Here is a 12,695-nt window from a genome sequence, read left to right as displayed (position 1 = left end):
TCAAGAACAAAGCGGGAGGTGGGTTTTTTTTTTGTCTGAAACACTCATCCCTCTCCTGCTGTATTAAATACGTCCAGACTCTCGTGTTATACAGTACAGGTGATGTTATGGGCTGTTTTATTTGCGTATGGGAAGAAAAACCTCCTACAAGTCCGTGGTTTTAGGGCTGTGCCTGAAGGAGGAGGAGGCACGCAGAGGCGTGATGGCTCGTGGACTCGCGTGGATGCAGGGGTGGGTGATGTCTGGGAGGACGTAAGGGAGCTCTCCACCCCCAGCCCCAACTTTTCCCTTCTTGTCATTGCTAAACAGAGACATGACGAGGAGGCAGTGATTGACCGGGGAAGAAGGAGCAACGCTGTCAGTATTTGCTATGAGAAGGAGGAGTTGGAAGGTGAGTCTCTGCTGAGATCCTGGTGGAGGAGCCACTAGCCCAGCGCGTTTTCCCATTGCACAAAGTCTCTCCAGTGTGCCTTGTTGGGTGTCAAATCATGTGCAGCGAAACGTGCCGCGCTTCTCAATAAAGCAACACAGTTATTGTCACATTTTTTACTATTATGGCTTTTTAAACGGAGGGAAAAAGCCTCCCGGGAGGCCACGGTGTGAGTTGTAGCCACGGGGCTTGATAATTCACGGCTTTTTTTCTCGCAGAGGTTGCTCCTGGCTTGGAGAGGTCAGGAGAATCATTTCAGGGCTGCAGACACGGGGCTGTGATTTTCTTTTTTTGTTCTGGAGTTCATTGCAATGGGACTGATTTGATCGTCTCTTGTCGCCTCGTGCCATACAGAGCTTTTGAAAATAATTAGCTCGTGTTGCTGCTTAATGAGCAAGTCTGAGTGTTGTCCAGCCGAAGCTGGAATTTGAGAAGAGGTCCGATACTTTCAGGGCACTTTTAGATGACCCGGAGCCAACACTTGTTGTTGCTGTGTTGTTGCAAAGCTCGAGTAAAATAGGCTTGGAAAAAAGGACGTCCAGTGAAAATAACATTAAGGGAAGCTGGCGTTGCTCCTGGGATTGAACCGTGGCTTAGCAAGGCACCGGCCACCTCAACTATTGCCGCAATGCTGAGAGCGCTGCAAAAAACGCTGCTTTTTCGCAGGCCACCGGACCCTGTACGTGGGCGCGCAGATGCCACTGGTTAGGCAGAGCCACCGGCATCACCGACGCCACAGCCAGAAGCATCGGGAAGGGGAACGGGAGAAGGAGTCTGCCCCGACAGAGCAGGGCTACCACTGTAAGTCCCACCGCGGCATTCGCTAAACTGGGGGCAACGTGGGCACTGGGGCCTTCTGCAAGCACGTCCCCGTGGCTAGTTTGAGTGAGTTGCTGTTCTTCCGAGGGAAAGTGGCCTTATTGAGCAACACCCTCTTTTTCCCAAGTTTTACTTTCTTTTTTTTTTTTTCTTTTTTTTTTTTCTTTTTTTTTGTTTTTTTAAGTGCAGTTAAATGCATAATGGGTTTAGGCTCGTCTTCCTTAGAGGGATCCTGGCTTTAAAAATGGCAATGTGGGGAAGGAAAGCAGCCCATCCTTATGCAGAGGTGGACCAGATGCTTCTCCTTCTTCACGGCTCTGTGCAAGCCCAGAGAGACGCAGAGGAGAGGGCCCAGCCCAGTGTTTATGGCTGCACTGGTGCTGATGGCCACTTTGCACGTGAGGGTGACAAGCTGTGTTCAGGCGCAGTAACGGGATGGGTCTTTGCCTTCTGCCCCCAGGCTCCCCGTCCCAGCGGGTGCAGTTCATTCTCAGGACCAAGGAGGACGAGCAGCACATCCCTCACCACTTGTTCTCCGAGCTGGATGAGATCTGTGTAAAAGAGGGCCGAGATGCCGAGTGGAAGGAAACGGCAAGGTAAATCCCTGCTGCTTTGGCTGCGGTGGGAGAGGAGTCCCCGCACTGGCAGCGCCCGTGGGCTCTGCTTTCTCCTCTCCAGGACGCGAAGCTTTTGCAGCTGCAGGTGGCGGCACGAGGAGCCTTCTCCTCTTGCCACCCCGTGGCTCTGTCAAAGGGGCTGCAGAGCTGGGGCTGTTTTCGTGCAATGGGGCTGATCGCACCCGATGTCCGCAGGTGGCTGAAGTTTGAGGAGGACGTGGAAGACGGCGGCGAGCGCTGGAGCAAGCCCTACGTTGGCACGCTGTCCTTGCACAGCCTCTCCGAGCTGAGGAGCTGCATCAGCAATGGGTCGGTGCTGCTGGACGTTTGTGCCAACAGCATCGAAGAGATTGCAGGTACCGTGGGCACTGCATCTCTCCGGGAATGGCCGAGCTCAGCTCACCACGGTGCTCTTCACTCCCAAATCAAACCCTGCCCCAATGGCACGTCCTTTTCCAGAAGTGCCACTGTGTTTTTCTCATGAGCTGTTTTTGGATGTAGACTGGGCGTGCAACAGTCGCACTGTTTTTTTATTCCAATATGGGGTCCTTTTGAAAGCAGTTTGTGGAGTTGGAGAAGCCACTAGAGAATATTCTGCAGCCAAAAAGGAGCGTGTGTCAGGGCTTAGCAGGCTGCTCTTAGAAATACGGAGTCTGCGTAAGAGCTGAACCACCTTAAAGGAACTATTTCTTACAAGCTGTTTCCTCGCATTCTTTGTTTTACTTTTGCCTTAACATCCAGCATTTAAGAGTTTTAAGGCAGAGTTTCTCTGGCGATGACCAAGCAGTGTATTTCTGTGGGGAAGATACTTGAAGTTAATTGCAAAAGCCACTTTGGAGAAGTTATCTTTGACTGGCAGCAGGTCTCCATTCAGCCCTTTCAAGGGCTGGAGAAGTCGGAGCCGTTCTTAGCATGTTTCTCCCTGGGCTCAGCAAATTGCACTCGATCAGCACGGGAAACTGGGAACGTCTGTGCTATAGATTGCTTATAATTTGGGTAAACGTGTAGAGTCAGAAAGGCCAGGTCGGGCAAGAAAATTGCATTATTTAGAATGGGAAATATTTATCTTAGCGGAATGATGAATAAGCACTTGGATGATGTTTCTTAGCAAAAGAAAATTCTCGTTTTCACTGCAAAGGCTGAACATTATTAAAAGGCCTTGCTATGCAAGGCTGAGCGGGCATTAGGGTGCAGCCTGTGTGGCACAGCCTTCCCTGGGGGCTTTGGGGGTCGGGACTTGTTGGGGTTTCTGCTCTGATGGCTTTGTTTCCCTTTGCCATCCTCAGATCTGATCCTGGCCCAGCAAGAACAGTCCACGGAGTTTGACGAGCACGTGCGGGCGCAAGTTCGAGAAGTCCTTCTGAGGAAGCACCACCATCAGAACGAGAAGACAACCAACCTTCTCCCCGCTGTCTGCTCGTTTGCTGATGTGAGCAAGAGGCAGTCGGACCTGCACCTCCTCCACAAGCCAGGTGAGGGTTTCTGCAGGGCTGTGGCCCCATTAGACTTGCCCAGGCAAAGGAGAAGCGTCCCAGTTGCTCCTTGTCCATCTTTCTGAGTGTCTTTCTTTTTCCTACCAGCCCAAACAATCACCCCTTGTCCTTCTCCCACCGCTGCGGAAGCTAAAGATGGGGTGACCCGTGAGAGCAGAGCTATGGATTTAAGCAAGGTGAGACACTCGTAGCTTTCTTAACGCCTTTAGGGCCAGATTTGCTCTTGCAGAGTGTGCTGCAGAGCGCTGTGGGCTTTGCTTTTGGGGTAATTGCCTGAAAATCGCTTGTCATGCCCAGGCGGAGCTGCACTTGATGAAGAAAATTCCCACCGGGGCTGAAGCATCCAACGTGCTCGTAGGAGAGCTGGATTTCCTTCACCAGCCCATCGTGGCATTTGTCCGCCTGAGCCCGGCTGTCCTCCTCTCAGGCATGACGGAAGTTCCCATCCCAACAAGGTGCGAATGAGAAGCGCAAATTTCTTCCGTAAAAAAGACACCCAACCAAACATCAAGTTGCAGGCATCAGTTTGGTGTCCCAAGGGAACAAGGCTAGTGGGAGGGGGAGCAAGCACGTTTCCCCCACCCACGTCTCCTCGCCTTCATTTCTCCATTCCCTGCTGTAGCTTTTAAACCCATCGGCCAATTGTAATGAAAGTTGGCCCCCAAATTACATTTGCCGTCTGTTTTGAAGAATTTCAAATTCATCGCGGCATCGCTGAGCCTACGTGTCCCGTCTTGAGCCACGCTCTGGGCTGGGAGCTGCCAGGGCTTTCCTTGGGTGCTCTTGGAGCAAAGACACCTTCTTCTCTCTCTCATTTTCTTTTTCTTGCCCAGGTTCCTGTTTGTTTTGCTTGGACCAGAAGGAAAAGCCCATCAGTACCATGAGATCGGCAGGTCCATGGCCACTATCATGACGGATGAGGTGCGACAAGATGAGATAGCTCCGGGTCATTTTTGCCTTTCTTCAGCTCTCCCTGTCTCTGAAGTAGTGAGGAAGAGGATTTGCTGTCCCAGCTGCCCGCAGCTCTCCAAATAGCCCAGCCCTCTTTCTCACCCCAAAGCAAACACGCAGATTTGCATCACCCCACATCCTGGAGGCTGAAATCCCGCCCGGGGTGCATCCTGCACCTCATCCTTCTCGCCGGGGTCCCCAGCACGCTGTCCCCAGTGGTGGCATTGCCAGGGCCAGTAAAACTTCTCTTGCTCTTTAAGCAGAAGGGTATGGTGTGCCGTGGGGGACGGGGGCCTCGTGGGGGAGATGATTACAAGTGCCGTGATGCGCAGATTTTTCCTTTTGGGGGAATATTTCCTGCCCTTTCCAGCAGGGAATTTTGGTGAAAAAGCCTTGCGTTTAGCCAAGAGCTTATTGCACTGGTTAGGACATCCGAGCTGGGTTGTCCTCTCACCAGGTTGTCTTCTATTGGCAGGTTTTCCGTGACGTTGCCTATAAAGCCAAGAACGGGGCTGACCTCGTGGCTGGCATCGACGAGTTTCTGGATCAGGTCACGGTCTTGCCGCCAGGAGAGTGGGATCCATCAATCCGAATCGAGCCCCCGAAAAACGTCCCTTCGCAGGTGGGTGCCACATCGGCGGGAGGCATGAGGGGGATGGGCAGGATGGCTGGGGATGCTGTTCAGGGGCCCAAATTCACAAGGTCCCACTCTGACACAGTCACAGAGCCAGACCAGAAGCAAAACAAGCCAGTGGTTACAAGTCCATAGCTTTATCTCACTTCCATTTTAACAGGAAAAAAGGAAGATGCCAGGAGCTCTTGATGACAGTGCTTCTCACAGCACGCTGGAGAAACACAGTGGCCCTGAACTGCAGCGGACGGGAAGGTGGGAGCTGTAATAGTTTGGGGTTTTTTTCTGTTTGCCTCTCAAATCTGAGCATGCACCTTCCCTTCTAGCAGGTCTTTGGGGTTAGCTGGTTCAGTGAAGGGGCTCCACATTGCCAGCTTGGTCCCCTGGGCTGGGCAGGGGGGAGATCTGGGCAGCTGGGCTCAGCCCCAACCATCACCGTTGCACGCAGGTTTTCTTGATTTGGGCTGAAGGAGAGTGCTTCTTTTTAGCCACGAAAGTTACTCTATGCTTGTGATTGCCCTTCTGCAGCAAAGCAAAGTCGACGTGTTCCTCCAAGAGAACAGACTCTCTTCTTTTTCCTTCCTGCAGGCTCTTTGGAGGTTTGACCCTGGACGTGAAGCGGAAAGCCCCGTGGTTCTGGAGCGACTTCCGGGATGGTCTGAGCCTGCAGTGCCTGGCGTCCTTCCTCTTCCTCTACTGTGCCTGCATGTCCCCTGTCATCACCTTTGGGGGACTGCTGGGGGAGGCGACCAATGGCCACATAGTGAGCACCTCTCTCTGTTGGGGGGGATGGGGGAGGGTAAAACTCAGGCCAAAGTCCCTGCTGCAGTGAACCGGCTTTGGTTTTTGTTTCTCCCTAACGATTTATTTACTCACGGCCGCCTCTCTTCCCCGGACAGAGTGCCATGGAGTCGCTGCTGGGCGCGTCCATGGCCGGCGTGGTGTATTGCCTCTTTGCCGGCCAACCTCTCACCATCCTCGGCAGCACCGGACCCGTCCTGGTGTTTGAGAAGATCCTCTACAAATTCTGCAAGTAAGGCAGGCTGCCGCAGCTGGGTGCTGCGAGAGCCTTCAGAAGGGGGCAGTGATGGAGAAAAGATGCTTTTCTTTTCTTTTTCTTAGGGGTAGTTGCTAGATTTTAGTGACAGTCCTTTTGTTGCGATGGCTTTGATGGGAGATAAACCACCCTTATTGCCATAAGGTTTATTATTAAGCCCCAGCTTGCTGGCAGCAGGTGACTGGGTGCAAACCCAGCTGGTTTCAGTGTTAGGGCGTCAGGGTGATGTGGGAGAACACCACCTGGCCCAAGAGGGACCTGACCTCAAGCAGCCTCCAAGGTGTTAACACGAGATCCGTGTTAAACAGTGGTAACTAAATAATTGGCCTCTCCTGCTGTGGGTCTACACCCTGCACCACAGCCCCGAGGCTCTCTGTAGTAGTACATGGAAACTGCATTTCCCATCCGCAGCCTTGACACGCTCCAAAATTGCTCCCCGTTTTCCCCAAAGGCAGGCATGGCTCAGGGCCTCTTGCTGGCCTTTCCAGCCTTTGTTTCATTCTGCTTTCCCAGGGAATACACGCTCTCCTATCTGTCTCTGCGGGCGTGCATTGGGCTGTGGACCGCCTTCTTGTGCATAGTGCTGGTGGCCACCGACGCCAGCTGTTTGGTGTGCTACGTCACCCGCTTCACGGAAGAAGCCTTTGCCTCCCTCATCTGCATCATCTTCATCTACGAGGCTCTGGAGAAGCTGAGTCACCTGCGAGACACCTACCCTGTGCACATGCACAGCAAGCTGGACTTCCTCACCAGCTACTAGTGGGTTTTTTTCCCCCTGAGAAAGCTGCTGCCCCTTGGCAGGAGCTCCGGGCTGCACCTCCATCACCTTTCCCTTACCCCTGTCTTGGCTTCTCTCCTCCCAGCTGTAAGTGTGAGGCACCGACCCATCCCAGCAACGAAACGCTGCGTTTCTGGGCGAGCAACAAGATCAACGTGTCTGGCATCGCCTGGGAAAACCTCACGGTGACCGTAAGTGCCCCGAGCCACTGCTTCCTCGTGCCGCGTCCATGGGGTCCAGGGGCATTTGCCTGGTGCAAAAGTCAGAGCCCTTCAGGGAATGATGGGCTTCAAACTGTGCTAGTGCTGCTCGGAAAAGTCCTTGCCTAAATGTAGCGTGTGGTTTTAAGCCGCTTGGTCCTGGGGAGGAGAGTCCACCTTGTCCAGTCTACCCCAACGTTGTGGGTAGCAAGTGTCCCCGTCAAGCCTGTTGCAGGACAGTATTTCTGACTGGGAGGAAGGTTAAGTAGTGGGTGGTTTGATTATTGTAGAAGTTGTAGGACTTAAGTTCATGCTTGAAAGGTAGTAGCTGGCCTCCTTAATGGGTTCCTAGTAACTCCAGGCCTTGCTTTCTCGTTCAGTGCTGTCTGTAGGTACGTGCATAAATTTGCTTGTCTGAGCAGCCTCTCAGGCTGTTGTTGCCGGAAGCAGAGCCCGGGCCTAGGGCAGCAGGCTCTTATGGTGGCCTTCATCCCCTCTTGGCCAGGTTCTGCAAGACCTCCCCTGGGGAGGGACGATCTGTCTCTTCTCCTCCTTTCCTACCATGGTTGTCTTTAGCCCTCCTTCCCTCTTCCCTCTCTCTCTATCCCCAAGAGTTTCCAGTGTTTCCTTCCCCTCTGGTGTCTTCTTTAGCCACGATTGCTCGAATGGCAGGCAGAGGATGTGCCAAGGGTGCGTGGTATGGTGTGCCCTCACATCTCATTTCTCCGCTGTGTAGTTCAATGTGTCACTTGTTCAGCTGCTGCTGCTCATTAAATATAAATCTCTATTGGCAGGAGCAGTTACAGGGTCGTGGATCTTGGACCAAGATCCTCAAAACCCCCTAGCTATGCGAGGTTTCCCTGCCGCACGTGCACTGCCTTTGTGTCCTGACGCTCTGTTTCTCCAGGAATGTCGGTATTTGCGTGGGGAGTTTCAAGGACCTGCCTGTGGACGCGACGGCCCCTACACCCCTGACGTGTTCTTCTGGTGCTGCATCCTCTTCTTCGCCACCTTTGCCCTGTCAAGCTTCTTGAAGAAGTTTAAAACCAGCCGCTACTTTCCAACCAGAGTAAGTAGAAGATGGTGGCCAGTGTCCATCTCCACACTCATTTCCCAAAATGGCTTTCCTGGAGCACTAAGCAGTATTTGCCCTGCCTTGGTCAAGCTGGGAAACGTTGGCCTTGCAGGCCAAGCTCTCCAAGAGCTTGGATGTCCCGCACTCATTTCCATGAGTGCAAAATCATCGTAGCATTTCCCACATGCCTCGTGACCTGCCCCAGATTGAAGATTTTGGGGGGCTGATTTATTTTATTTTTATTTTTTTTTCTCCTCAGGTAGTAGGAAGTCAGGTTTCCCAAAGTTTTGGGGGTTGGGGTTGGGGGATTTTTTCCCTACCTTCTGTGCATTATGTGCTCGAGCGGAAAGTAGATTCGAATGAGGAGCTTCCTTTTGAGGACTAAAGGATGCCTCAGTGCCTTGTTGCCATTGTAGCTGTGAGTGTAGCTGTAGTGTCAGACATGTGTTTTCTTATTTTTAATATTATTATTATTATTTTTAGGTTTTGACTTAAACCAACCCTTGTCGGCCTAATTAAGCTTTTTTTATTGTCTGACCCCAGATCTCACAGGGACAAACACAGCAGCAGTATCTAAGCAAGGGATCAGGCTGCATGTGCTCAGAGGGGTGGTGGGATTTGGTTAAGCAGCCTTAATGTTGTGGATGTCTGCAACTCTTGCATCTCGCGTTACGGCCCTGTTTGCCATGCCCCTCTCACCTCTGGTTTCTCGCCCCAGGTACGGTCCACAGTGAGCGACTTTGCTGTTTTCCTCACCATCGTCATCATGGTGCTCCTTGACTTTGTGGTTGGGATCCCATCGCCGAAGCTCCAGGTCCCCCATGCGTTCAAGGTAACGGGATGTTTTGGCACGTGGGGGTGCCACAAGGTGATGCCGGGGCAGGGCAGGGCTGAGTCTGGAGGAGATGCTGGTGGTGTGACCATCTCCTCTTCCACCTCCAAGTGCCTTGCTTCCTCCTGGAAACGAGAAGATGGCCCCAAAACTAGATACCTACAGGGGAAGTATCTAGAGGTGCTTGCAAAGAGGAGACTGGCACTGCTGAAGCCCCCGGGAGAGGGGGACATGAAGCCAGGGCTGGGAGGTGCTCTGACACAGGGAGGGAGGGGAAAATGAAAGCCAGTGGAGTGCCTGGGCTGGGAGACGATGCTGATGCGTGGGCTTTGTTGCAGCCTACCAGAGACGACCGTGGGTGGTTCATCAACCCCATAGGACCCAACCCTTGGTGGACGGTGTTGGCTGCGCTCATCCCAGCTCTGCTCTGCACCATCTTGATATTTATGGACCAGCAGATCAGTGCCGTTATTGTGAACAGGAAGGAGCACAAGCTGAAGGTAAGGGCCTGTGAGGGATGACCCCAGCCCCTTCTGGGCTGCAGGTCTGGGGAGAAGCTCTTATTCCCGATGCTTTCTGAAGGCATTGGTTTGGGACAAGGTCAGGCTGCGTGGCAGGATGCTCTCCTGGATTAACGATGATGCAGGGAGCAAGTGACAGGGCAGTTCAGATGAGCAACCTTTTGGAGGAGCAAATTAATCTTGGAGCAATAGAGAAGTGCGTTTTTGTTTTAAAATGGCAGCAGCAGCAGGTGCGGGGAATGAATTGTTTTGATGCGCTGCCAGGGATAACTCAGAGTCACACCTTCCTCGCAAGTGGTAGAATTTTCTTTATGAGTGGAAAAAAGGTTTTGGTGGTTTTGGGTTGTGGGTTGTTGTTTTTTGGAGAAGTATTTATCGCACAAGCTCTGCATATCCATTGTTTCTGAACTCCTGCCAGATTTTCATGCCACGTGCTTGTGCAAAGCCTGCATACACGCTTGCTTGTTTCCATTTCTTGTTTTGAATTCTGAAGAAGTTGACTTGTGCTCGAGCAGGGTTTGAGTCTGACTTGCGACGTTATCCTTGCTCTTGTGCTATGGGATGCTCTGTTTCTTGTTTTCCTGCCTGCAGAAAGGATGCGGGTACCACCTGGACCTTTTTGTGGTGGCCGTGATGCTCGGGGTGTGCTCTGTGATGGGGCTGCCCTGGTTTGTGGCTGCGACCGTCCTGTCCATCACCCACGTGAATAGCCTCAAAGTAGAGTCTGACTGCTCAGCTCCAGGAGAACAACCCAAGTTTCTGGGGATACGAGAGCAGAGAGTCACTGGCTTGCTGATCTTTGTGCTCATGGGCTGCTCCGTCTTCTTCACTTCTGTGTTAAAGGTGAGAGGAAAATGCAAACCACCCAACAACCGCGAGCTTGTTGGAGGTTACAGCAAAACAGTCCCCTCTCTGCAGGCCTGAGTAGTTAGTTGTGGAGCGGAGGAGGAGGAGGTGATCCCAACCCTTGGGGCTTGACCCACGGTGGGAACCAGCCTCGGTTAGGCTTTGCAGCCCTTCAGGCCCCCGTTTGGTGTGCTCGAGGCGAGCAAGCAACGCAACTGCTTGAATTTTTGGGTGTCTTTCAGGCCCGCCCATGTTTATGGGTTACAGTTGAGCATATTCAGACCAGCACATCTGCTGTCTTTCAAACAGGCAGCCCTTTACTGGCTGCAATTTGCTCCCCAAATGCCCGGGAGCAGCCGTTCCCAGGAGCTAAACACACTGAGGTCATCCCCGTGGGCTTCCTTGAACGTTCCTCCCACAAAGTAATCTTGTCTCTAGGCTAAAAGGAGGCCTGTGGCCTTTGCCTGTTGCCCCAAGAATAGGCAGAAGTGTTTCTTCTACCGCCAGAGAATGCGGCATAGGGTAGCACGGGTGAAATCGCCTGTTTTCCTCCAACCTTTCTGGAAAATAGGATTATTCTGAGGAGAGGTAACTCCCAAGTTCAGCCTAAAGCAGAGCCTTAGCTCACTCGTGCGCACAAAATGGCAAAAAAATGGTTAAAATCTGACCCATCTCTAAGCCTGAATGGAAGCTGGAAAGCTTCAAGCAATTTTAGGCAGTGCCTGTGGAAGAGGGTGGTAATACTGAAAATGCAATACAGAAAAAGAAACGATTGCATTCTTTCTTTTTTTTTTCTTTCCCCCCCCCAGTTTATACCAATGCCTGTGCTTTATGGCGTCTTTCTCTACATGGGTGTGTCGTCACTCAGAGGAATTCAGGTACGGACTCTTTTACAGCGTGCAGCATGTTGGCTCCCTGGTATTTTGTCTCTGTAGCAGCAGGGAAAAAAGCAGTGGCATGGGAAAAACTTCTCGCAGAGCAAGCAATGAAACTCTTTTGTGTAAAAAAGAGATTGGTGGAGGTACAGGAGGTATATGGGGCTGGGAGGACCAGGCAAGTTCAGCGCTCTCTGTTGCAGGGTTTAGGGCAGGTCAGTGTTTGGTTACGTGAAAAGCGGGGGAATTTGGTGCAAAGGGAAGGCAGTTTCTACCACTGGTGGAAATCCTCGCGGGGGGATTCAGTGGGCCGAGAAATGCTAATAATGGAATGGCATGGAATAGTTGCCGTTTGGTGGGCAGCTCTCAGGGCCAAGCCGGTTTATAGATGGAGCGAAGGGAAAATGGGTGCTGCTCCCAGGAGGAATGCGGTGGGATCCAGGATTTCTGACGGCAAGCGAGATGCTGCAAAGTGCCTCCACGTCTCGAGAGGGCCAGAAACTTGCCGCAGTCCCAAGGTGGCAACCTTTCCCTTTTATTTCGCAGTTCTTTGATCGCTTGAAGCTGTTTTGGATGCCGGCGAAACACCAGCCGGATTTCATCTACCTGCGGCACGTGCCCTTGCGAAAGGTGCATTTCTTCACGGCGATCCAGCTGACCTGCCTCGTCCTGCTCTGGACCATCAAGGTGTCCCGTGCCGCCATCATCTTTCCCATGATGGTAAGAGCTGCCACCGCTCAGCAGCGGGGTGTTTGCAGTGTTGGAGTGAGAGGTGGCATCGTCTCTGAGCTCACCGCATCTTCCCTCTTATTCATGAAGGTTTTGGCTCTCGTCTTTGTCCGGAAAGCGATGGATTTCTGCTTCTCAAAGCGAGAGCTCAGCTTTCTGGATGACCTTATGCCAGAAAGGAAGAAGAAGTTGGACGATGCCAGAAATGAAGCCGGAGAAGAAGAAGAGGTAAGGCTTGCTGTGTCCTCGGGGCTGGACATCTCCGTGTGGCTGTGAGATTGCCTGTTTCTCTTACAGCTTGTCTGGAAATGTTGGGGGAAGATCAGCACTCAATCGAAATAGATCCCAATAGCCTGTAACTTTTGTAACCTTTGTTTCCTCAAGTAGCAGTGAGCTGAACGCTTGAATACAGGTGTAATTTTTAAAACGAGTCGTTTTTCACAAAGGTCATTATCATTATGATGATTATTATTAGATGCTGCTGCTGCTGCTGCTGCTGCTGGCAAGACTTGCTCATAATCGTGTTTTGAACACACAGTCCCCCTGCCCCGAAATCTTTGGAGTGAACGGTTTCTTCCCTGCTGCACTAATACCTATAGCTGCCAAGGGGCAGAAGCGGAGGGCAGACTGCTAAGTTTGTGCTGGGCATTCAGCTTATCTCCACTTTGATCAAAGACAGAGAACGTGATTTGTCCCTTTTTTACATCAGGAGTCCAGGAGGGTGATGGAAGCTGCTGCTGCTGCAAGTTCAGTTCAGCTGAACGTGGGGAAGACCAGTGATGTGGATATCCCAAAGCAAAGCAGTGACAGGTAAAGCTCCACCAAGCGCCAGGACCCCCGG

General features: G+C 52.1%; 1 protein-coding gene across 1 annotated transcript; it reads left to right on the top strand.

Annotated features, from left to right (window-relative positions):
* Positions 1–315: 315 nt before the first annotated feature.
* On the top strand, positions 316–12,076 carry LOC126036796 (electroneutral sodium bicarbonate exchanger 1-like; the record flags this gene model as incomplete). The annotated part of the gene is made up of 21 exons (XM_049796995.1): positions 316–391; positions 1,097–1,243; positions 1,710–1,845; positions 2,062–2,222; positions 3,153–3,338; positions 3,447–3,535; positions 3,603–3,814; positions 4,193–4,280; positions 4,786–4,932; positions 5,105–5,196; positions 5,530–5,704; positions 5,841–5,974; positions 6,512–6,757; positions 6,862–6,967; positions 7,884–8,045; positions 8,770–8,883; positions 9,222–9,383; positions 9,996–10,247; positions 11,060–11,128; positions 11,672–11,845; positions 11,945–12,076. Coding segments are annotated over 21 exons (3,060 nt in total), but the record flags the coding sequence as incomplete, so codon positions are not given.
* Positions 12,077–12,695: the final 619 nt, after the last annotated feature.

This window comes from Accipiter gentilis, unplaced genomic scaffold (assembly GCF_929443795.1).
Source record: "Accipiter gentilis unplaced genomic scaffold, bAccGen1.1, whole genome shotgun sequence".
Classification (NCBI taxonomy): domain Eukaryota; kingdom Metazoa; phylum Chordata; class Aves; order Accipitriformes; family Accipitridae; genus Astur; species Astur gentilis.
The sequence above is the reverse complement of the archived record's forward strand: the minus strand, read 5'-3'. Positions and strand labels throughout refer to the sequence as shown.